Source organism: Lepisma saccharinum, chromosome 1 (assembly GCF_977018435.1).
Source record: "Lepisma saccharinum chromosome 1, izLepSacc3.1, whole genome shotgun sequence".
In the NCBI taxonomy this organism is placed as follows: Eukaryota; Metazoa; Arthropoda; class Insecta; order Zygentoma; family Lepismatidae; genus Lepisma; species Lepisma saccharinum.
In genome coordinates, this window is record NC_139229.1 from 199,009,102 (window position 1) to 199,035,357 (window position 26,256).

The window sequence follows — 26,256 nt, forward strand, 5'->3', positions numbered from 1 at the left end:
AACCAACAAACTGCATTTTTAATATTAATGTCCTCATGATTAACGAACCTTATTTATTCTCACCACGCAATGGGTAAAATATTTGGAGCTTTATCCCACTTTCCGGAAAAAAATATTTCGTGTTTCTGCTACTTTTGACTTTTGTTGGCATGATATCCCGGATCACTTTTACGAGACGAGACGAGACAAAACGAGACGGGACGAGACGAGACGGGACAGAACCCTTCGAGACGGGACACGAGACGGGACAAACGAATATTTTCGAGACGAGACACGAGACGAGACAGCATTTTCACGAGACGGGACGGGACAGACCAAAGTCTCGTCTCGTCTCGTGGGCAACACTAACTGCCAGTGGTTTAGAAATTTTATTAGAGACAATGGTGTGAATATTTTGGATAAGATTTTTTTCACGGATGAAGCATGGTTCCACTTAAATGGATATGTCAACAGTCAAAATTCTCGACACTGGTCAAGTAACAATCCCCATTTGTTACATGAACAATCACTTCATCCACAAAAGATCGGTGTGTGGTGCGCGATTTCGCGGAGAAAAATAATCGGTCCATTCTTTTTCAACACAACAGTTGACGGAATAGTTTATCGTGACCTTATCACACAGTTTATTTCTCTGTTGGAACGTGATGAACGTGATTGTTGGTTCCAACAAGACTCCGCAACATGTCACACGTCGAATGAAACTTTAGACATGTTGGCAGAGTTTTTTGGCGATCACATTATAAGCAAAAACTTATGGCCCAGTCGCTCCCCGGACCTGACGTCTCCAGATTTTTTTCTGTGGGGTTATTTGAAACACAGTTTACATTAATAACCCAAGAACACTTGATGATCTAAAAATAAACATTTGCACAGCCATTAACAATATAAACCAATCAACCTTGCATAAAGTTGCTTCCAACATGATAAAACGTGTTGATGAATGGCTCAGGGAAAATGGTTGTCATTTTCAACATCTTTTGTAAAGCTACACTGCCTGTTACGCGCATTGCATGGTTGCCAGGAGTAGGTAAGTAACACTTTTTTCACCATAATTTTAATTTGTTTTTTTTTCCTGTTTCCAGTATTTCCATGTCATAGACCATCACTAAACACACCTTTTGTTGCCTTCAAACATCAACAGTGTTGCCACTACCTCATAATTTTTTTTAAAACACCCATTTGGACCGGTACGCCTTTACGAGGTATTTCAGGATTGGCTATACGCGAAAACGATCTGTTTTCTTCTCTGAACTATAGATGGCGAAATAGTCCACCTACCCAAGGTGGAAATTGACGTCCAAATTTCCGTACGAATGTTTGACATGCAATTTTCCATGCTTTGTGGAAAAATAAATTTACACTTTCACTTACATTTGGCAACACTGCATGAACAACACTGCACCTTCTTAACAGAAAAATTCCCGCATAGCCCCGAAAACTATTCACGCATAGCCCCGAAAACTATTCACGCATAGCCCCAAAAACCATTCGGGATAGTATGACCATCCACGAATAGCCCCAAAAACCATTCTGAATCGTATAACCATCCCCGAATAGCCCCAAAAACCATTCACGATAGCCCCACGCACCATCATGGTAAGGTTAGGTTGGGCAATATAGTGAAATAACTGTGCGTTTGGAAACACTTGCCGAGGATTACGTCATCAGATGGTCGCAACATCCGGTTCAAGTACAGTGGTGGAAAAAAGTTCTTCCCCATAAGACTTTAATGGCAGTAAATAATGCCGGAAAGGTAGGCAACACACATTGCACCTTTAGGTGATCGGGTGATTCTGTCTGTCTCAGAGCAACTCGTCTTTCATGCAATAGCCAACAGACACAGGGAATGTAGGAAAGTCACGTGACTTGTCAGGTGGAATGTTGTTCGAATATCGTCTGTTCTCAAGCCAAGTCGCAGAACCGATAAGAGCTACACGTTACATTTCCGAAAATGATTCGCCTATAAGCGTCGAACGAAACGCTAAAATAATTCTTGCCTTAATTACAAAGGCTACTATACTATGTGTGTCCCGCGGTAGCTCGGTCGTTAGGACCCCCTCGATGGCGTAGTGATAACGTCGTCACCTTATAATCAAGGGATCCCGGGTTCGATACACGGTGGAGGCACGTAGTGGTTCGTATCCCATTTAAAACTGAAGGTCCAGTCCCGATTAGCTTATCTGTGCACAAAACAAACCTAAAGTCACAAATTGTCACAGTGTAAGAAAATTTCATTTCAACCACATACGAAACAAAAAATAATAATTTATTCCATGTTGGAATTCACATCTGTAGCATCTAACCAACACAATTATGGATCGCAACATATTTTCTCAGATCCATTTTAATTATACGTGTATGATAAAATAACAAAAGTAGAGGAAAGAGAAAGCCAAGCGAAACACGGATTCCTTCCCCAGAATTTCAAATCTCGTTACGTAAGGTTCTGGGTTGAAGTCCCGGGCAGGCATGACTCTCTTGTTCTTGCCCTTTTATATGCTCTATTTCATCATAAATTGTCGTAATGGTTTACTTACAGGGGAAGAATAATGACAATAATTGCCAATACAAAGCCACTAACAAACAGAACAACAACTCAATTAGGGAGATGTCAAGATAGAAACAAGACTTGACAGTGTCTCAGTCTCTCGGTTTCTCGAATTGAAAATTCCTCTCCCGTTCTCGGTCTCGACTAGTTAAATATAGAAATCGAAGACGTATGTGAAGATACATATATTTCATATATCCCGGTCTTGTAGGAGATTTCGTGAGAGATGAAATAAGTACTCTGCGATCATGTTTATTTTTATTATTTTTGTTAGGTAACATCACTTTTCTTCCCAGTCGTGGACGAGTGACCATTACATGAAATTAATGACGAAATACTCAAACTTCCGTGACATGCACGGTACTCAAACCCGCGAACTTTGGTGACGAGATCGAATGTCTGTCGATCACTTAATGAGCTCGCCCACCGAGTATGTTTAATGATGTTTGTGTCCGGTAATTCGTAATAACTGTCAATATCCCACATTCATTATCATTTGTTTCATAATTTATCTTATGCATGTGATTGATTAACCTGAAGTCGAAGAATTAGTTGAAAGGCAAAAATGAAAGATTGAATATCTATGATGTTACTTCGTGTCGAATAATATGACGTGATATTATGATATGAATATATTAATAATAAAATATGTCTAGTCACTCCATTGATTGATCCTAATTGCGCACACAAAATATGTTATAGTGTCCACTCCTAACAGACCTCCGTAGCGGAGTGGTTAGCACAGCGCGCTACGACAGCATGGGTCCCTGGTTCGAATCTCGGCTTGGACATGGGAGTTCTTGGTGAGTGTCCCTTAATCAATGTCATCGTATCATCACTCATTACTCATTTTCATCGTCGCTATTTGCCAAAAGTGAAAGAATAGCGACACTAAATAACAAACATCCAATCAAATCGAACATCTTCACAGATTTTATTCTATATCGTACCAAATTCCCACTTTATCACTGCATCTTGCTTCATTTTACAGCATCTCAATTGTTTTCCGATTCAAAAACAATTGGAATGTTGTTTTGTGCAGTTGATTGGCATTATTTCGTTGTTTGGATTGTTTAATTAACGTCGCATTAATTAGTTTTAAACAGAGAGAATCGAGAACACAAAGGAAGGGAAAAGGACAAGTTAGAGACCACGGCTCTCTTTAAAGGTAGCATTCCGTGAATACGACTGAAGTGACTGCAGAATATTATGGATAAAATTTGTTTTGCTTTTTCCTTTTATTTCTATTTCAGGTAGCTTTTTTACTTCGCTTTTCTTCTACCACTCGCGTTAATCGTGTCGGTGAGCAAGAATTATAAACTCGTGAAATGAACGATGGGACAAAAAATCTATGTCTCTCCCACGGTTCGAACCTGTGACCACAAAATAATGTCTTATTTTTAAAATTTACGCCAAATATGGTTTCACTCGTCTCTTTCTCAAGGCGTTCCATTGCCTCTCCGATGGCGTAGTGGTAACGTCTTCGACATGTAAACAAAGGCTTCCGAATTCAATACCTGATAGAGGAACATTTGGTTCGGATCCCACTTTAATCTGTAGGTCCAGTGTATAAACTAGACTTTAGCAATTAACGTGTGACATGTGGTGTGTGATGAGAGCCATCATATCAGTGAACCTTCTTGACAATGACTCTAGGATCACTCGAAAGAATATTTCCTTACGAGTAGCTTTTGTCAAGAAACCAGTTCCTGAAATTTTCTTCTGGAGGCCTCGTAGCACCGAGCTGTTTGTTGTGGCTGGGGCATGAGTCATGTGACTCATGCTATCAATGCTCAATCCTTCCCGAGAACACAGATCCACCAGACAAACTTAAGCTAATATTTTGTTATTTGGATTGCATAAACAACAGGCTTTAAGACTTTACGAAATTCTAGGTCCCGCGGCCCGGGTAATTCTTTCTCTGACTGTACATGGATGGAAATGCAAGCAACAGCTTTCGTGCATCGGATGGACATTATTATAGAAAAATACATGATTTAGCGACCAAATACATTGAAAAATGCGAGAAAACCCTTCCACGACCTTTCGAAATGACATAGAAACTCAATTCCGTAAGTACTTTCTCCTGTAAATTTGAAGAAATCCATTTCCCGCATATGACATTTTTACCTAAAGAAGTTTTAAAAATATCATCAAAGTGCAATACGAGTGCTGAATCTGTTCCTAGCGCACGTCCGCATGTTACACACTAAACTCAAGACACGCGTTCGTGTGTGAGTCTGCATGCTTCCGAAAGAGAAACGGGGAACACGCAAAGTTCAACTCCTCGTGGCGATATCCACAAACACAGGTAACGTACACCGCTTCCGTGTGGGTATCAGGAAAATCGCCTTTTTTTTCCTTCCAAGTGGATCGCTGGCAATGCAGGAAGCGGTAGTTATAGGGAGCGACCAAACTGGATATCCTCGATGCGTTTTAAGCCCATACTCTCAACGCACGGCTGCAACGGATAATAAAAACACCGTAACGAGAAAGCTGCTTACAAGACGTGGGTGAAAATGCAAGAAATCGAATTTTAGGAAATGCGGAGTTCATGTTGTTCCAGTTTCTTCACTTATCACGTGTTTGCAAAAAAAGTTAGCTTCAAGTCCACTTTATGCCTAGATAGGCTAATCGGGCCTGGAACTAAAGTTTAAAGTGAGATCCGCCGAACAACTATGCAATGTGCCTCCACCGAAGCGACAGCGTTGCAACGTCGGGGGCATTGTCCTGTGTTTCAGGCATGATAAATGTTCTGTGGATGTGTACAGGCTTACTTAATAATTTACTGCGAATGTAGAGGACTTTTAAAGTATACTGTATGGTAGCGTCGTGTGCGTTTCACACTAAGGTATACAAAATAATATTTTATTTTTTTAAATCCTACACAGGCACACACACACACAACCACCATGCTTTGCCAGAAATCTTAATTTGGTTTATTGGTCATAATTTACGCAGCGACAATGAAAACGAATAATGATGAAATAGATGAGGAGGCATATAGAATGCCTTGCCGAAGATTCGAACCTAGATATTTTTATAGTTAATTCAATCTTTTCATATTCCGCGCAAATACAGTGTGCTCAGCCAAAAAGTATACCGGCAACTAAATATATTAACACTTTTATATGCTGAACACCCTGCATTTAGTATTCTGTGTGTGTTTTGTTAAGAAGTTCATAATTTTCGCCCCAGTGCTGAAGACATTTTTAAATCTTGTACAAATTAGGATTTTTTATGGGGTCTCGCAATATTATATGTAATTGAATTGATATAAAAACAAATGTTTCATCCATATTATACTTAACTTAATGAAATCCCCCAATTTCGTCACTGAAGTTCCCGTTTCAAGTAATCATCCCTCATCCTTATTAGCCAAAAGTGGCAGAAAAACTACGTAAACTTAACGAAACATTTTTTTAAGAATAGTCCCCGGTAGATATTTCCATTTAAGTTGAGTAAAATGTAAGGTTAAACCCATTGAAATCCAAGTGTGATCTTGTTAAGGTTTATCCATATTAGTTTGTTTTTTTCCTAGCACGCCCTTGTATGTGATACTCCCAGATAACGGAATCGGGAAGATAACAACCATGATACATAATGATTTTATCGTACCATCCAATTGGCGTCGGCTTCTGCCCAAGATAACCTGATGTAGCTGGTCGCATGCGTTGATTGCGGTCGTCGCCCTGCGATGGGAACTCTGGTCTGTGGGTTCTTGCAGTAAAGAAAAAGGTTCTGTGCGAAGACTGAACGGTGCGCCCTACATTTCAGTCCGTGGGAAAGCACGTGGCTGCATGAAGGTTAATTACGTAAGTGATGGATGATTGTGTGGGTTCCAGAACAAGAAAACCTGGAAAGAAATTCTTATCTCAAAGTAATAAAATTGTAACTCGCCCACACGTAGATATTTATAAATTGCTTCTATTATTATGGTGGGAATTAGTTAGTGTTGCATTTGGCGATCAAGTCTTTCTTGTTTCTCTCCCTTTCTTCCTTGTGCCCTTTCTGTCTCGTTATTTTCATCTTCTCTTTCTCTCTTTATTTAGCTCTTTCTGTCCTTCTCTAGCTCTTTCTGTCCTTCTCTTTCTCTCTTTTGCTTGCTCTCCCTCTCTTTTATTCTTTATTTAGCTATCTCTGTCTTTTTTAGCCCTTTTTCTCTCCCTCTATTTCTCCTTCTCTCTTGCTCACTTTCTTTATCTTTTGCTCTTTATTTAGATCTTTTTCTCTGTCACTCATTATCCTTCTTTTTAACTCTGTCCTTCTTTAATCCTCTTTCTTCTTTTTTTGCTCACTTTCTCTCCGTTTATTTTTCATTAGCTCTCTCTCTCTCTCTCTCTCTCTCTCTCTTTGCTTTCCCTCCCTCTCACCCCATTTCTCTTTCCTCTTTTGACCTCCTGTCCTTTGATAGTTTTCTTTCTCACCTTTCCATTCGCTCTTCCCTCCCTCCCCCTTCTTTCTCGAAATAATCCAGAAATCGGTTAATGGTATGCTATCCGTTTCCCATTTTTAGACGAATTTTCAGTGTCGTCTTACTAAGAATGTTATTAGTAATAAAGTGTTGTCTGCTCGTATCAACGTTATTTATAGGGCCAGAATTTTTATGTAATTACATGTTTTTTCTTTGTATTTAGACAAGCAAAAATTGCAAATGTCTGCGAATTACGATATTAGGAACGTGTGAATTTCGTGTTACATATTTTGAGGATTATTGCATATTCCTTGTTTGCATTATATATTTTTACATAAAATGCAGTATTTGGACAATCTTTCTGGTTTTTGATTGATTGCTTTGCTTTATTTTACTTCGCTTTTTGGACATTTTTAACTAATGATGAAGATGAGTGATGATAAGACGTGCTAAGGCTGGGATTCGAACCCGTATCCCATGACGTCGTAGCGTACACTGCTAACCACTACGCCATGGAGGTAGGTTTTTATGGTTTATCATCGAGTAAGAGGTATAATTGTGAGGAAAACGTTCAAACTGATTTCTCCAAAAATTCGCTTCACGTTACGTCCCGCGAAATTCATATTGAAGATGACTTTGTTCGCCACTCTCGTGTTGTCATTTACCTTATTCTCTCATTTGGTAGTGTTGTGTCACGGTATGCCAGAGACTCAGGTTGCAGTCCTGGTCGAACCTACATAATACTGCTTCTGTTAACGCAAAGATTATATAATCTTCCTAGTCGTCAATTTGCAGAAGTAAAATTTTGGATTGGAGATTTATAATTTTAGGCCTACCATGGTAGAGGTTCATACATATTATAGGCCTTTGTGGGCAGTTTTTAGTGCCAAGAAATCGTGATCTAATTGGTTAAGATTATGGTTGGTACTTTTCGTAATGTTCTCCCGATATGCACATGAGCGGAAGGAAATTTGTTAAAGACATGTTGACGTAGGTTGAAAAAACAGAAAGGAGCTATTATGTGCTGTTGGCTTATTCATGGCGTCGTTCTCTAGCGTGTTGTTTACGGAAGTTGAAAAACCTATCAGCACTCCATTGTTTGCGTCGGGTGAAGTAACAAAGCACTTGGTGTGAAGCAAGGCGGAAGTGTTTACGTGAAACAAACCAACCTGCAAAGTGGACAACGCAATTTGCTTCAAGATCCGTACAGCATCAACCATTGAACTACACACTCGTTCAACATCTGAATGCCTTAAAAGTGTGTGTGTGGAGGGCAGGGTGCCAAATCTTGGGGGGGATGGGGGGATTTCTCCCCACCAACATTCTTGGCCTCAAAAATCTTCCCCACCAAAAATTTCCAGGGGTGAGAGTTTTTGATACAACAAACAAAAGATAAGCAATTACTTTTAATTTCAAATATACTCAATTAAGAATAATATCGAAAACATACACAAATTTGTGTAGTTGTCAGTGTTCAATGCTTTTTCTCTCAAGAGATTATTAACAAATCTACATCAATACGCACAATAAAAGTAAAACAAGAATGCAAACCAATAATAACTATGAATCCTAATTGATTTATATTAACATAAAGCAAAAATTTAAAAAAAATGAACTTGCACATAATAAAACCATTTAAACGAATTCATAAGTTATTAACATCATTAATCAGTTAGTAAAGGAAGTAGTTTGCTACTTTATATAATATGATATACATAAAAGTAACAAATTTATTTCTTTTTGTGTAAGTAATAATAATATATTTTTAATTTAGTAATTTATTTTTACTTTTAATAACATTATAAATATGTATATCGTATAATATAGGCGGATGTTGAGAAGGTAGGGCACAGGTGTCCATCTGCGAAAAGCTTCCTTTGTAAACTGTCACGAAACTTTTAAAAATGAAATATTTCAAATGTGTTAAAATTATAATAATGCAACACATAACTTTACCTAAATGTCATCTCCATTTTGGTTATTTACGCCCCCTTTCAACCTCTTCGGTTAATCGCGACATGAGGATGAATGAGGAACGGATGAAATTGGAGAAGTGACAATAACAAGTGACCACGATTCGAACCAAGGACCCTTTGGCTTCGCATCGCGTTAAGCTGACCATTTCGCCACGGAAGCAGGCACCTTTAAGTTATAACTGAAATTGTATGTAAGGGCTTGAGAGTTAGGGGGGAGGTCACACATAAATATCCTAGCCTGGTCTCGAGTAATGATTATAATGAACCTGTTACAGCTTGATATGTCTGGGATGGATGTGGTTGAACGTGAGTAGTTGTCATTGACGGACGACAAAGAGTTACTATATGGATATCTAAAGTACGTTTCCCGGCTGAAGGAAATTGAATTGAATATGAAATTGTGATTTACTATTGGCCATTATGGAACTGGCTATTAGCGAGGAAAGAATCACGTGATCCACTTACGTAGCTACAAGTTGGAAGTATCCTCTCTCGTTGAACGACGTACATCAGCGGTTTGTAGAAATAGTACGGCAAGATTTCGCGTTTAATTTGCCTCAACAAAAGACGATCGATTCCTGCCATTCCTCCACTCCTATCCCTTCTATCCATCGAGTACATACAGGATAAGATTTTTTTCGAGGGCTCGTAGCGTCGAATCGAGACCTCAACGAGCAAAAAATTGAGGAGAAAAGAAAGTTGATTGATTGATTCCATCCCCTAAATCATAGGTAGTACAGTCGCAAAAATCCCATTGACTTTCAATGGAATCGTTTCAACCCAGAAATGTCTGTCTGTGACTACAATAGGTATAATGATATGGGACAGGTCATATTTATAGTTATAAAGTTTTTAACATTGATTGCTATATATCGTTACATAGTGAAAATATATGATGTTACAGTTATTACAATTGTTAAATGTGTAAATTAAAATTATCATAAGTATCTGTTTGTGGACTTGGTGTGTTACAAAGGGTGCTTATCAGTGATGTGCAGTAGACTATAAGTTTACGTCTACATGCGTTGTCTACACGTAATCTACGCGTAGATTACATTGGGTTGTAGTTTACATAGACTACGTAGACAATCTAAAGTGCATTACAATTAATTTTCAAGGGTTTCATGAAGGGGAAAGTGACATATTCAACTATATTGGTTCCTAAAGAAATGAAAAGAATCCTATTTACAACAAAATTTATCTTCTCTTCTACTATCAACTATGGAAGAAGATAAATAGTATGCAAAAACCAACAACAGATGGCAGTCGTGAGGCAGGAGTGGTCTTCTTCCCATGAAACACTAGAATATTTCCTATATTAGATTTCTTCCTAGCTGAGAAATTGTTCGAATTTGGAAGGAAGAGTATGAAAAGTTCTCTTCACACATCAGCAACTGATACGCAGTATAATTTTATTTTAATTTCACGGCGCCCTTTGCTAAGTTATCACCTTTCGCCATGTTGTTTACGTAGATTACGTAAAATACGTGTATAAAATAGTCTACGTGTAGAATGTAGACTATAATTGTTTACGCGTAGACGCACATCACTGGTGCTTATAGATGTGTTTCACTTACGTCACAAACTCTTACATTGTGGCCAGATCTTGTAAGTATACGGAATTCAAGCGGGTGGGCGGGAGACACTAACACAAACATTCATCATTTAAAACAAATGCGCAGTTGGTGCAGATGTAAAGAACTTTACATAGTGGATATTTCCTTGTAAACTACAAATAAAATTCGCCACAAACGTGGCGACTGTGCGGATCCTGACGTCACATGAAACCCACCTATATTCGATGACAATCATAAAGAAAATAACATACATAGAATAATTGTAAATGGAAATAAAAATATCACTTTATAAGTGCAAGCTTCATTTCTAATTTTTGCTTATTACAAGCATATGAAACAAACTCGACTCGTGCATAGATAAGAAGGAAGGGCGGATAATATCATTTTTACTTATTATTAGAGACATAGGTCAATAAGTATTCAGTTGTGTAAAATAGTTGATGTCCCGAGCACCTGACAGAACCAGATTGATTGATTGATTTAGTTTATTTCACTTCGCGTTTTGTGCCTCTTAGCCAATTTGCGAAGATGGGATGAGTGATGAAATTGATGAATGGACATTCACAAACAACCAAGCCCGAGCGGGATTCGAACCCGGGACCCTTGGCGTCGCAGCGCGATGTGCTAACCACTCGGTCACAGGGTCCGGCAGAACCAGATAGAAATGAGGGTAGAGACAAGGGCAAATACCCATAAATATGCAAAAATGCATGTTTGGTCTAAAAGAACATGTCTTTTCTAGTTTGCTGGGGGTGGTAAATCTGGCAGGCTGGTCGATCGGACGCGCACACATAATTATAAAGTAATAGCTATGAAAAGGATATTAGGAGGCAGAACATACTCTGCCCTCCCCCTGCTCCCAAAGCTGGCACCTATGCTCCACACGTAGACAAAAAAATATTATTGCGCACATATATGTTTAAGAACTGTTACGTTAGCATTTTAAAAAAAAAAGTTATTAAATGTTATACTAGCGGTATTCTTCTGTTCTCCTGACTGACGAAACAATCTTTTTCCTTTGTTTGCAGGAAACATCAGCGCAGTGTTCACGTACAAATGGAAGGGGGAAGAGTTGTCGAGGCTCGTTGACAATGGGACCAAAGTATTGATGCATATCACTGTGGGAAGCCATTGCACCAGACAGTACAATACTATAAACAGGTTAGTCACCTGGCACACATTTCACACTTTTCCTGGTTTGTTTCCACAATACGAAAATGTTGAGATTATTTTTGTTTGTTTCATAGAATCAAGAGATTTGAACACTGGGTATGCTTAATTAATTAGGAGTATGCATCGGTCACTGTGATCCAGCCATCGGTGCTTGTGGTAAGGTGCTGAGCAGTGTTGCTGGATTTTAGTGTAATTTCTAATTTATATTATATTATATTATATTATCTGTGTGTGTGTCACACACAGTTCCCTTCGGCACGTAAAAACATGGATCAGAGAACCACGAAGGACAGTAGATTAAGTGGATTCTGACTCTGATATCTGTGCATTGTGAAAAAGTACAAAAAGACAAAGAACAGTTCATCAACAAAGTGACAGATGCTTATTGAAAGGAAGCAAGGTGAACCCAGTTTCTATCTAAATAGTAGACTCTAGTCTGAACTTGTATACAGCGCCAAAGTATTTTCAATTCAATTTGAATTCTATGATTTGTAAAGTAGTAGTAGTAATAATAATAATAATAATAATAATAATAAAAACAAAAGTTTATATGACTCTCCCCCCTCTGAGAAAAATCCTGCGGGTGCCCTTGCTAATTTGCAAATCCACTGTATTTTGGGAAGAAGTAAATGCGAAGTTATATTTATAAGCAGTAACGGCGTTTGGGTGCCAAAGGTGGGCAGTGGCACAATCACAGGGGGGGTCATGCCCCCCCCCCAACCTTGGACGGAAATTAGTTGTAGGGGGGAAACATTGACGGCAAGTGTACTTGCAGGGGTCAATTACCGACAACTTCAAATTTTATGCAAATAAAAATACTTTTCGTGAAATTTTCTTGCTCGCTTCACTTGGAATATCTGCTTTTCGTATTCTTATCAAGTTCAGAACCGTAGCTAGGGAGCGGCAGGAGTCAGCCCTGGGTGCCGAACGATCTAAATGAAAAGAAGTTGTAAAATTGATTGATTGATTGATTTGTGGTTATCAGTCCATTTTACGCACAGAAAGGCTAATCGGGACTGGACCTCTGTACCATGTGCCTCCACCGGGTATCGAACCCGGGATCCTTTAATCACAAGGTGACGATTACACCATCGTGGAGGCACAAAAGTCGTAAAAGAGAGAATGCATTGGCGTCCTATGAAATTATTTGCGCCCTATTAAATCAATATTGATTTCAGACTGCAAGAAAATTGGATCCAAAAATTTTCTTGCTTGCTTCGCTCGCAATATATCATTGTTCTCTGTAATGCATTGTAAATTACCAGACAGACAAATAAGACTTGTCTTAATTGATTTTGTTTTAAATGCATCAACAATTGTTTTGAGGAAAGGAAGCGTGCATATTTGTGAGATAATTTATGTAATTTTTGCTGTTGGTTTATTGTGAGATGGATGTTATTGTTTGTGTAATGTATTTAAATATTATTTAATACTTTGAATACGTACCTAATTTAGTGTCCACGTCTGTCCATGTAGCATATATGTGAAACATATATCATGCATGAAAGTTATACATACATGTTAATGTAAAATAGAATTATATTTGGAATGCTTTTATCAAGCATTTTCTGTCTTTCAAAAATAGTTTATGTGCTGGTTTTCCATTATTAATGTCAAATTGAACGTATTTGAAAAATTAATATAAATCTTTTGTTCGAACACAAATGCTTTAGCACCAACTCCTAGCCCCTTATAGCATAATTTACAAGTGTAATATTTGATACTACCACTACTAATAATAATGGGTTCAAATCCCGGATTGGCATGGATGTTTGTGAGTGTTCATTAATCAATTTCATCATATCACTCATCCCCATCTTCGCAAATTAGCCAAAAGTGGCACAATAAGCGAAGTAAAATAAAGCAAATCATTAATGATAATAATAATAATGTTATAATACTATTAACAGTATTATTACTAGCGTTATCATTATTATTATTATTATTATTATTGGCACGTTTATCCAGGTACTTCCCCCCCCCCCGACAAAAATTCGTGGTTGCGCCTCTGAAGCTGGGGATCATGGACAGTTTTATTTTCTTGGTAGACAGGGCTTATCATTAGGAGCCGATAGTGTCGCCTAATGTGGCCATACAAATTTGCATATCCAAAACCTATCTCTCAAAATGAAATCACAAATACGCCACTGAGTGGATATGCCCCAGTGACGTAGCGGCCGCCCCCGCAACCCCTGCAATGCGGAGGGGCCCGAGGTGCATGGGCCCCGCAATGTACTCCTGAAATTTTATATAATCGCAGAAATTCCACAGATAGTGTCGCTTATACATATATAAAAAAAAAAATATTTACGAAAGGAAACCGAAATCTGGTTCCCAGTAACATCATATGACGACGTCTGCGATAATAAGCAGTGGCGTATTGTCTCAGCCAGAGGGTCCCAGGTAACCTGTCATGTGGGTCCCCTCCGAAAAGTAGAATTTACTTACCTGCTCCGAGGATAGCAATCGATAGGAAAATATCCCTAATCTCATACCTTTAGAGCTACGCAGTGTATCGTAAACGTCAATTGTCTACAGTTACGAATCCAGTAGATAGATTCAGGTGCTCAACCGTTCGATGTCTTATTACTACACAATAAACATCAAACTTGGTAATTAATGACCTTTTACCTCTAATATTAGTTGTATACGTGATATTTAAAATGTAACTTCACACTGAATATTTTCAAGGGGGGCTCAAGCCTTTTCGTATTGAAATAAGATCTGAAATGAATTTACCACATTATCTACACCTGTTACTTCATAGGGGCCCTCAAACTCAGTAGGAGGTGGAGCCCAGGAGCATTACCCCCTTGCCCTATAAGGGCTATCCCTAACTACAGAATGTACGTATATTAAATGTGAAAAAAATGGAATGTACTGGATGTTCACACTCATCTGGTGGATCGAGTAGAAGCAAAAAAGTATCCCCAAGGATGTAATAATAATAATACATTTGGAATTAAATTGATTTATTTTTATTAGTTAATAAGTCATTAATGTTTAATGATCATAACTAGAGCTGAGCCGATAGTACTTTGTACCTAAAAATACCGATACTCTTCACAGATACCTACCGATACAGTAGATAGTATATTTCCCTTTGCAAATAAGGTTTAGCATAGTGCGGGTGGCAAAAGTGGCGAAAAGTGGGGGGCAACTGCCGTCGCCACTGGTGACCGCCTTTACAAAAACTTCTGGCGACGCCCATGATAACCACTATTTAAATTAAATCAACCTTTGTTGAATATTTACTCATGAACTTCCGCGAACAGTTCATCAGTCCGGTCTTCTTTTTATCCTTATTACTAAACATGATTCTTTTTTTCCTTCGTTCATGAATATTTTTATCTTTTTTTTCTTCCTTGATCTACATTCTTGGGCTATCATTCAATTCCTGAAGATAATTCAATCCTTGTGCAGAACCAATATGCAGGCTATCCTCAGTGGATTTTTTTAAAAATTAAAATACTCTTTCAAAGAATAGGCATTTTGTTTAACTGTGACGTAAATATCTTACAATGTTGTATTTTAATAAAAGGTAAAGATTGTATGAATTTCAGCGCGAGTTTTAATAATTCCACAGCAACTTTACTTGTACAGTAAATTTATTTTTTATTGGAGCTGCTTGCGTTGCGTGTAAATTTTTAGGTCATATAATTGAGAGAGAATAGTGTATGAATTATAGTACACATTTGTATCTTGCCGTGGACTTTGACCGACTGCAGATCTACATAAATTTAAAATTGCATTTGTTTGGTTTTCTTTGGCCACATTGTATTGTTCTGGATAACAATTTATTAATTTAAATACTGTAAATCTGGAATAATTTGCTTTTTTAAATTACTGCCTACCTTGAAAGTTGTGATTTACGATTTATCGTCATTTTTGTGGAATTGAAAGAAATGGTTTACTGTGAGATTGCCCACTCCTGTTAAAAAAGAACAAAACAGGACACCGTAGTCTGTTATATGACATTCTTTGTAATTATTGATAATTTGCTATAAACGTAAGAATGAAAATGTGTTCATTATAAGATTTATTCACAAAAGTGTTCTTTGTGAAAAAACAGTAAAAGTGAAAATGTGCAATATGAAAGTGCAACATAAAGAGGAAGAAACGAAATGCACAAAAATGTGTGTGTACACACACAGAGAAAGAAAACCACCGTTTTAAATAAACAAAAACATCATAATTCATTTTGATATTATTTTAAAAAATGAGCGATACTGAATTTTTATAGTCTTCCCCCTTTTTTATTTTGCAAATCCCCTTCCCAAACAAAAACGTAGGCATGTCCTGCATACATTTAAAATATGAAATATAAAATATGAAAATATGTAGTACACTAAAATTTTGCTTTGTTCTAATAAGGACCAGGTTCGAAACAGTGGTGTCTCTGTGTGATCCTTCTTTGTCTACCAGCACTTGCATTCTCATGTGAGTAAACATTGTAGACTGTTCACCCACCATCTTTGCATCCTGTGCTAATAATTTGTAGTCGCCAGTGTAAACAGGTTGGAAAAAAAAGTAGGCTCTGTTATAGTATTACCAAGGGAGATTATGCATAATTCTTTTCCTTTTTAATATTTGGTTTGCATGATGAAACAAAAATATAAGGAAGTGGGAGAGAATTGTTGATTAGTAGTTCTTTACACTAAGAGTCTTTGAAAATAAAATCTTAAAAATATTTCGACCTAAAGTAGAAAAGTTATCTATTCATCATCTGTTATCATTAGAATAATTCAGTGCTGTAGTCCTAAAATTTTCACAGGGTATACACAGAAATATTTCACCGTAATAAGCTCACGGAGTAATGGCTAAATTAAAAAAAAAGGTAAAGTGGTCCCCTGTGCTTAGCACCTTGAAGGCGTATTGGGGGTGTGGGGGTAACGCCCCACACTTTCTTGATCCGGTCATGAGTAGGGGTGATGTGATCAGCATCATGCCCCTGACTGCCTTTACCCCCCAGGGTTTCCCCCAGGTACCCATGTTATTCGATGCTGGGTGGGTGCCGGGGCCGCTTCCAACATTAGAAAAGTTCCCAAGATTTGAACCGACCGGGGATCGAACCCGGGACCTTGAGCATGGTAGTAAGATGCGTTACCGACTGAGCCACCGCGGCCACCTGTGTAATGGCTAAATTATATAAGTAAATATAAACAACAAAAGTAGAACATATATGTATTTTAACAGAAGGTATGCGCTAATGAGTAACGTTAACCAGAAGGTATATGACGTATACCCTCTACTACAGCCCTGGAATAATTCAGTCAAGAAGAGTCATTGGGTAGGCCACATAGCACACATGGGAACGAATGAAAATGTTTACAGGGGTCCTTATTGAACCTGATGGTAAGACCTGCAGAAAGGCCAAGATGAAGACAGAATGATAATATTAAAATGGATATGAAGTATATTGGTAAGGGTGGTCAAGAGTGGATTCATCTTGCCCAGAATAGAGGAAGATGGAAAATTTTGTTGCTGCGGCAATGAATGATGTTTGTGCATTTGAGGAGTATAGGGTTTAGCATTGTCAGATAATTTTATTTTGGTGGCAATGGCTGCCAAGTATGATACCTTGGCCCAACAGAGCATCTGGTAAAATCTCTGTGTACTCTCCCAGCACTCTTCTGAAAACACACATTAGGAGTCTTTTTATTCCTACTGCTCACCATCAGTCACATATGAGTGAATATAGCAGGGGATGAAGAAACTTTGGTGACTTTGTTTATGTTCAGGTGACACCAATGACTTCTGAGGCTTAATAATCAAAACACAAATGCAGCTCGCACCTACTGGGCAGCTATCTCCATAAGCCAGTTCAGGTTGAGTTGCTGCCCTTTCTTTCAGTGCTGTGTTAACGTTGTTTGACATTGTGTATTTTTCTAATGGTTTTCAGAATTTAAAATATATTTCACATTCTTTATTATGGATTAAATTGCTGAGTGTTTAAACTTTGTGGCGAATACTATTTATTTATTTAGTTACGCTTCAATTTTGCATGTAGAGTGGTACCCGATAGGCAAAAATTCTCAAAATGCAATATTGAAACGTACAATGTATAGAAGCGGTTACAGTGATATTGTTAATTCGCCCGGGCCAGTATAGAACCCTGAACCTCGTGGATCGATTTGTTTCTGAAATCCTCCAGAACACAAAAACAACTTAAATCGCCGAGTGCATGCAATCTGGGTTAACGTAAACTTCTTGAGAAGTGGGGGAATCGTCTAGTTCCCCCTCCCAAGAAAATTACGTACGCCCGTGAACAACCCAGATAAATTCTCTCTAATCCGCTGCATCAACCTACGTCCACTCCTTTTCCAAAAGAATAATCACTTAATCTATTCTTGAATTGATCAAAATTTATAGTCCGTTTAAACAAACTTTTATTCATAAACAGATTGGTTTTTGTAAAAAGGGTAACAGTGACTTGATTTAATACAATAGATTCAATGTTTTAAATTATGCAAAATGTAACAATTCAATGAAAATCCTCGGAGTCTATAATATTTACAAATTAGAAATAAGCGGACCTCCAAGTACTTCTTTTACGTTCATTTATCCCTTACTTTACCCTTTCTTGTCTATAGTTCCCATTTAAACAACTTACAATAAATAATAGTGATCACTCCCCAAAATTTAGTTGGTATATACACACATTTTAATCCCTTCCCAAATCTTCTTCAAATATTAAAACAATTAAATATAAATACCTACACCCAGTGTTGAAATACGTCCCAACAATAGTGGAATGAGTATTTTGAAAGGTTGCCGAAACAAGTCACTGATCAGGTTATCAAAAAAATATACACAATAATTCCAGCCGGTTACGGAGTGGAGAGACAAAAAAATTCAAAGATTTAATACTACTTGATTTCTTTCGTAATAACCAATTCAATACTAAGTGCTCATCAAATTAGAAGGAATAATCTGTTATCAAACCAGTCTTGTACGCGAACTACAAAAATGAATTTGACAAAAGCCCCATATTGACCTTCCACCTTCCCCGTTACGCAACATGGCAAAGATCCTGATGACTAGACCTTACGGCAGCTCAAACGTATAACGTTAGCTTAAAGCCATGCCAAATACGCAACAAAGGGAGAGGTAAAAGGTCGGGCACCTTCTTCGCGAAATATTAAGTTTACCTGTCTCTCCGCTCGGGCTGGGAAGTGATCCTGGTCTGTCCTGAGTAACGCGTGCAAGAGATCTGTATTGTGACTCTTCGTTCTCTCAGCTCCCACCGCTGGTCAAACGACAAGTCTCGATTACGCATGCGCGATTGACGAGGCGAGGCAACAAACGGCCTCTGTCGAGAAAAACTGCGTAACTTTATAGATTACGTAACGATCATGACTTGTTTCGGCACGTGACGTATCTCACTCTCGTATATTAGGAGAAGAGAGTGACTGTGGCGGAATGATATTTATGTAAAATATATCAACCGTCACAACCTCCCTCTGCTCCGAAAAATCCAGGTCACACAGGCATAAATGTAACAACAGACAACCATAAAATTACCGCCCTAAAATCACTAAATACATATTCTTGAAATTGCAGCAAATAAATTTTTAGATATGTGTATATATTCTTTTTGTTTTTTGTTTTTTTGTTCGATTTTTTGCATATTTTTTTTTCCATTTCTCCCATTAATGAACTACAAAACCCAAAAAATTTGATACCCATAAAAATTGAATTAATTATATATATATAAATGAGATGCAAATCATGATTAAATATAAGCCACTAATAATATAGAAATATACACATCCTTGTGGCAAGCAGTCAACAATGCATTAGAGGAGATCCACTCCGCAAATATAGCAAATATAGCAAATAACACATTTTAATAAATATATCTAAAAATATATAAGACAAAATTAAAATAAGATCATATAGTTGATCTGAATAAATATTGGGAGAAGGTAGCCCAAGATATAAATGACAATGAAGATATTATAATACTCTGATGATGACAGACTGGCAATAATAAGAGGCAATATAAGCCAATATCTATACCTATATATATATATACCACTTATATATTTCAATGAGGAACACCTATATAACACCACACAATTTCATTATATCACTGAAAAAATTTAAAGAAGGTGTCCTGCTTTTAACAAAGTTTCTGCACTACGAATATATATTTCAAGTTTCTAAAATCCCATTAATTCCATGGTGTTGAAACAAATTTTACCCAACATATCATATGAGGTCACACAATAGAGTTCCTGGTGACAGAAATCCTAATAAATGTTCATGTATAATTACAATCATCTTCTAAGAATCCCTATGCTTCCTGCACAAGGTACACAAAGAAGAGAAAAACTCGACGAAAATTTCCATATAAGAAAAGGGGATGTTTAATCCTGTAATCGGGAACATCCAACACAGTTCATACATTTACAAGGCAAGACGCGTATATAATTCAATTCCAAGGAATCCTTAAACTATTCCATCTTCTTGAACAATGTAATTTCTTTTTATAACAAATGACATACTTCAATACATGTTCATCAATGGAAGTATCATCACTAGAAGCTTTTTAGGCAGTACACTAAGGTCACGATGCGGCATATTTTCTTAAATTTTGGTCACAATGCGCACATTACGTATCGTAATTTCTTCTTCGTCGTAAAACACTATCTGCAAAACATACCTGAGGAACACCAGAGTCAATCGGTACTAATCCCAAGTATCCGTACTAGAATCCTTATCCATCAGGGGTCAAAGATATGCAGAGGTGACGATCTATGTAGAAGAAAATTTAAATCCATTTTTGTCTAGTGCAGTTGATGAGCGAAGATCTCCAGATAGACGACGGTGACGTATGACTGCAGGCAAAAAGGCAGAATCTGATAGCAGGGCACTTGTCTGAAGATGTCGATATGCTCAATAGGTGTAGTAGGTCATCATGATACAATTCTCCGCGAAACGATAATATGAAAATATATACAAACCAAAAATTACTAATAAGAAGAGAAAAGAAGGAAAAACAAGAATTATAGGAAAGAAGAAGAAGAATACCATATGATTAACATATACACATGTGAATTGCTACCTGAAGGTGACATTATACGTCTAATGCATAAAGTTATTAGTTGTTTACATTATAATCAAAGTGTCTACGATCATTATTAATGCTCTGATTAAATCTGCCTCCGGACCGTACATTGGCCGGTAATTTAACACGGCAGTTAGCCTTAACATGGCCCCATTTTGAACATCTATAACATTGTTTATTAAGTCTAGAACCACTAGAAGTAGGTATATTGCCTGTGACCTGATTTGAAGTTGTCGCCATCAACCTATGATTCTCATAATCCATCCTTTCATCATTTACAGGAGCGCGTAAAAAATTCCGCTCCAATGGGGAAATTTCCTGAGCTAATGCAAGTAATTCCGAAAGGGTAGTTGGTGTTGGTTTAAACAACAAAAATCCACGAGTGGTGGGGTGGAGATTTTGTAAAATGGTCTGAATCAAAACAGACTCCTCCCATATAATATTTAACGCATTAGCACAGTCAACTATAGCTGAAGCAAACGAATATAGCGTTTCGGATGTTTTTTGAAATCTACAAACATTAGAAGTTATAAGGAGGGTAAGAATATTAGAAGTTACTAACGTTTTCCAAATTTGACATTTTAATGCAAACCACGATGCATTTGCAGCCAAAGCCTCACGCCACAACATTTTAAGATTTCCCCCCGTTTTTCTGAGGACATTCGTTAAAATTAGTGATTCCGGGTACATATTTACGCTAACAATCAACTGAACTGATAAGACGAAGAAGAATAAATTATTACTATCTTCTCCGTTACATAAAGACAGTGCATCGATATCGGCATCCAAATTGCGTAACATTACTTTATTTGACAATGATGATTTGAATCCCGATTCTTTGGGGTCCTCAGTGTCTGATTTATCCGCACCTGTTTGAGCGGGTGGGGTAAAAAGTACTTTGGGCATTTTAACATAATCTGGCCGCTTGGGAGTAGTTGTAGGATCTAATTGAACAAAGCCCTTAAACTGAGACATGACGTATTAAGGTTACAAATAACAATCAATTTTATAAGTCTGTCAAAAGGAGCTGAAAAAAAACAACTAAAGATTACTAAAGATTACACTCCGCAATGTAAGTTCTCCATGCCTGCTACCATCTTTTTGTGGCGAATACTATTTATTTATTTAGTTACGCTTCAATTTTGCATGTAGAGTGGTACCCGATAGGCAAAAATTCTCAAAATGCAATATTGAAACGTACAATGTATAGAAGCGGTTACAGTGATATTGTTAATTCGCCCGGGCCAGTATAGAACCCTGAACCTCGTGGATCGATTTGTTTCTGAAATCCTCCAGAACACAAAAACAACTTAAATCGCCGAGTGCATGCAATCTGGGTTAACGTAAACTTCTTGAGAAGTGGGGGAATCGTCTAGTTCCCCCTCCCAAGAAAATTACGTACGCCCGTGAACAACCCAGATAAATTCTCTCTAATCCGCTGCATCAACCTACGTCCACTCCTTTTCCAAAAGAATAATCACTTAATCTATTCTTGAATTGATCAAAATTTATAGTCCGTTTAAACAAACTTTTATTCATAAACAGATTGGTTTTTGTAAAAAGGGTAACAGTGACTTGATTTAATACAATAGATTCAATGTTTTAAATTATGCAAAATGTAACAATTCAATGAAAATCCTCGGAGTCTATAATATTTACAAATTAGAAATAAGCGGACCTCCAAGTACTTCTTTTACGTTCATTTATCCCTTACTTTACCCTTTCTTGTCTATAGTTCCCATTTAAACAACTTACAATAAATAATAGTGATCACTCCCCAAAATTTAGTTGGTATATACACACATTTTAATCCCTTCCCAAATCTTCATCAAATATTAAAACAATTAAATATAAATACCTACACCCAGTGTTGAAATACGTCCCAACAATAGTGGAATGAGTATTTTGAAAGGTTGCCGAAACAAGTCACTGATCAGGTTATCAAAAAAATATACACAATAATTCCAGCCGGTTACGGAGTGGAGAGACAAAAAAATTCAAAGATTTAATACTACTTGATTTCTTTCGTAATAACCAATTCAATACTAAGTGCTCATCAAATTAGAAGGAATAATCTGTTATCAAACCAGTCTTGTACGCGAACTACAAAAATGAATTTGACAAAAGCCCCATATTGACCTTCCACCTTCCCCGTTACGCAACATGGCAAAGATCCTGATGACTAGACCTTACGGCAGCTCAAACGTATAACGTTAGCTTAAAGCCATGCCAAATACGCAACAAAGGGAGAGGTAAAAGGTCGGGCACCTTCTTCGCGAAATATTAAGTTTACCTGTCTCTCCGCTCGGGCTGGGAAGTGATCCTGGTCTGTCCTGAGTAACGCGTGCAAGAGATCTGTATTGTGACTCTTCGTTCTCTCAGCTCCCACCGCTGGTCAAACGACAAGTCTCGATTACGCATGCGCGATTGACGAGGCGAGGCAACAAACGGCCTCTGTCGAGAAAAACTGCGTAACTTTATAGATTACGTAACGATCATGACTTGTTTCGGCACGTGACGTATCTCACTCTCGTATATTAGGAGAAGAGAGTGACTGTGGCGGAATGATATTTATGTAAAATATATCAACCGTCACAACTTGAATGCAACAACCTTACATTTGTTGTTTTATTATGTGTGTAGTCAAGAACAATCTGTTGAATTTCTTATGTTTACCTTTTAATATGTAAAAAAAAAAAAAAATGTGTTCTGATTCGGCTTTTGCTCCATAGAATTTGCAGACAACGATCTTATTACTTGAGGGAGCATCCTATAGATGAAAATTGCCAGTCTTTTTGGCAGTCTGAGTCTGGTCCTGGCTCAGAGTACTCTTGCCCAGCCACCCCATCTTTTTCTCATCACATTTTGATATCAAGTCTTGAAATGTATAGTATGAGCAACATGTAACATAATTTCTTATGTAAGTTGATGAAAGCAAAGGATCAAGCAGGGAACATTTTTTTTACCCTAGAGTTTAGACTCCATATACATTGTGCTGGACCAATCTATGTTCTCTCTCTCTCTCTCTCTCTCTCTCTCTCTCTCTCTCTCTCTCTCTCTCTCTCTCTCTCTCTCTCTCTCTCTCTCTCTCTCTCTCTCTCTCTCTCTCTCTCTCCCCCCCTCCCTATCCCCCCCTCTCTCGTTAGAAGGGCTGACCTCGGTTTTTATTATTGTAGCTAGCTACCCACCATGTACATTCAAGTTTTGTTGTTTTATAGACATCTAGAGTAGCTGTCATATTTATTCTCGTGTTAATTGACAATTTATAGTTTGTTTCACAATATGTTTATATGTTCCATGCATTGCGCACTCTCATAAGTCTTGACTTAAGATTACACATTTTAAGATCTGTATACAAATCTCCATAGCACTTGACCCTGTCCTGTAACTTCTTTCTTACCAGTTTTATTTTCCAACACTTGTTGATTTTAATTTCCCAAAACTTATTGTATCAGTATTACTTTTTGGTGAGATGCTTGAGACTAAATAAACCAAGTACCCACGTGCACAAACAATTTTACCATCAGTAACAGTTGCCTGCTAAGTATGTAAGTCTCTTCCTTATCTCTGGTGTCATGCCAATTGTACACAACCAAATAATCCTTGAACTTGGCAGGCATTCAAGTAGTTAATCTATTTGGATCAAAGTACTGAGCGCTGACCTTTAACCTCTTGTATTATTTTCTTTTAAACTTTCTCTATTTTTATGTTTTGAAGGTGTTTTCATTTTGTCAACCATTGCGCATATATTAATTCTTACATCAAAGCATTTGAAATAAAGATGTATAAATATACATCTACATAGAAAAACACACTTCAAGTGCAAATTATTGCATGTAACTCTTTGCTCGAGTCTTGGAGATAGGTAGAGAATGCTTGCACAGTTCAACATGGTGAAAGTGAAACGTAATGCTTTATGTAAATTGTACTAGGTTAACATACACTCAAGTGCCAAAAGCCATGGAACACCTACCTAATATGAGGGACCCTTTAAGCCCAGTGAAGTGCAGCAAGTCGACATGGCATGGACTCTACCAGTCGTCGGAAGTCCCCTGAAGAGATGTTCAGTCATGCTGTCTTGATAGCCACCCATAATTCTGTGGTTGTTGCAGGTTCAGGCTGCAGGATCTTGTGTGCGAATGAATCTTTCGATCATATCCCAAATGCAGTGGCATTCCAAGGGGTGGGCGACTACCCGGAGCCTCGTGCCTATAGGGGCCTCTCATCCCATGGGGTTGATATGAAGAATGTAGTAAATATAAGTGAAAAAAATATGGAAAAGGCTAATTTTTGTGGGCAATAAATTAAAACATTCTGTTTTTATCTGGTTTTAAATTCTAGTTAAACATAATTTGAATGAATACGTCAAAGCAGGGGCGTAATGTACAGGTAGGCCCTAAGCATAAGGAGGCCCGAAAGAATGTAAAAATTATCGTTGTAATTCTTGCACAATCTGAAAAATCGTTGATGTTGTGTTCATAGGTTTTTATATCTTCACATAATATTTCATAGTTCGAGGGGAGCATGTCCCCTCTGCTGGGTACAGGCCTGTCCTACAGTTTCAGATTTCAGCTCCTGGAAAACAGAAAAAGACATCTTTAGGGTGAGTGAAATTATTAAATATCATTTTTTTCGTCAGTAATTTTTTATCGTAATTTAAATAATTTATGATACATTGCTGACGTACACCTGAAGATTTTGCATCGATTCACATTTACATTTCAAATTTAAAGAACTGATGGAGGCCTTGCATTCTTATCTCGCCCATGGCCTCGCGATATGTTGCTACGCCACTGCCAAAATGTGTTCCACGGGGTTCATATCTGGTGAGCTAGGTGGCCAATTCATTCGTTTGAACTGTCCAGAATACTCCTCAACTCAAACAAATCATGAACAATCGTGGCCCTGTAACATGGCACATTTCATCCTGAAAATAGATCCCTCGTTGTTAGGGTGCATGAAGTCCATGAAGGGCTGCAAATGGTCACCAAGCAGCTGAACATAGCGATTCCTGGTCAATGATTGGTTCAATTTGACCAGAGGACCCAAACTATGCCATGCCAAAATGTCCCACACCATTATGGAGCCACCACTAGCTTGCAGAGTGTCTTGTTGACAACTTGTGTTCATGGCTTCAGGGGGTCTGTGCCATATCCGAACCCTACAATCAGCTCGTACCAACTGGAATTGTGACTTATCTGACCGAGCAACGTTTTTCCAGTAATCTAGGGTAAAATCAATGTGCTGCTTCTGATGGCATGCTGTTAGTAAAGGCACTCTTATCTAGTTGGTCTTCTGCTGCCATATCCCATCAACGCCAAATCTCGCTGAACTGACTTCACACAGGCACATCTGTCGTACGCCCCTCATTGACTGTTGATGTGATTTCACGCAGTGTTGTTTGTCTGTTGGCACAGACAATTCTGCTCAGTTGTTGCCTGTCATGGTCATTATGCAGACATGGTTGGTTACTGTACTGTCGATGGTGGGAGGTA

The 26,256-nt window shown here is 37.8% G+C and overlaps 1 protein-coding gene across 2 annotated transcripts in view; it reads left to right on the forward strand.

Moving 5' to 3' along the window:
• LOC145978143 (E3 ubiquitin-protein ligase goliath-like) overlaps positions 1 to 26,256 on the forward strand; it is a 266,512-nt gene that overhangs the window by 211,288 nt on the left and 28,968 nt on the right. For both annotated transcript variants that reach the window (XM_083110587.1, XM_083110584.1), the window contains exon 2: positions 11,544 to 11,676. In XM_083110587.1, coding sequence (XP_082966713.1) covers positions 11,544 to 11,676 — 133 coding nt within the window. The remainder of the gene's footprint in view (positions 1 to 11,543; positions 11,677 to 26,256) is intronic.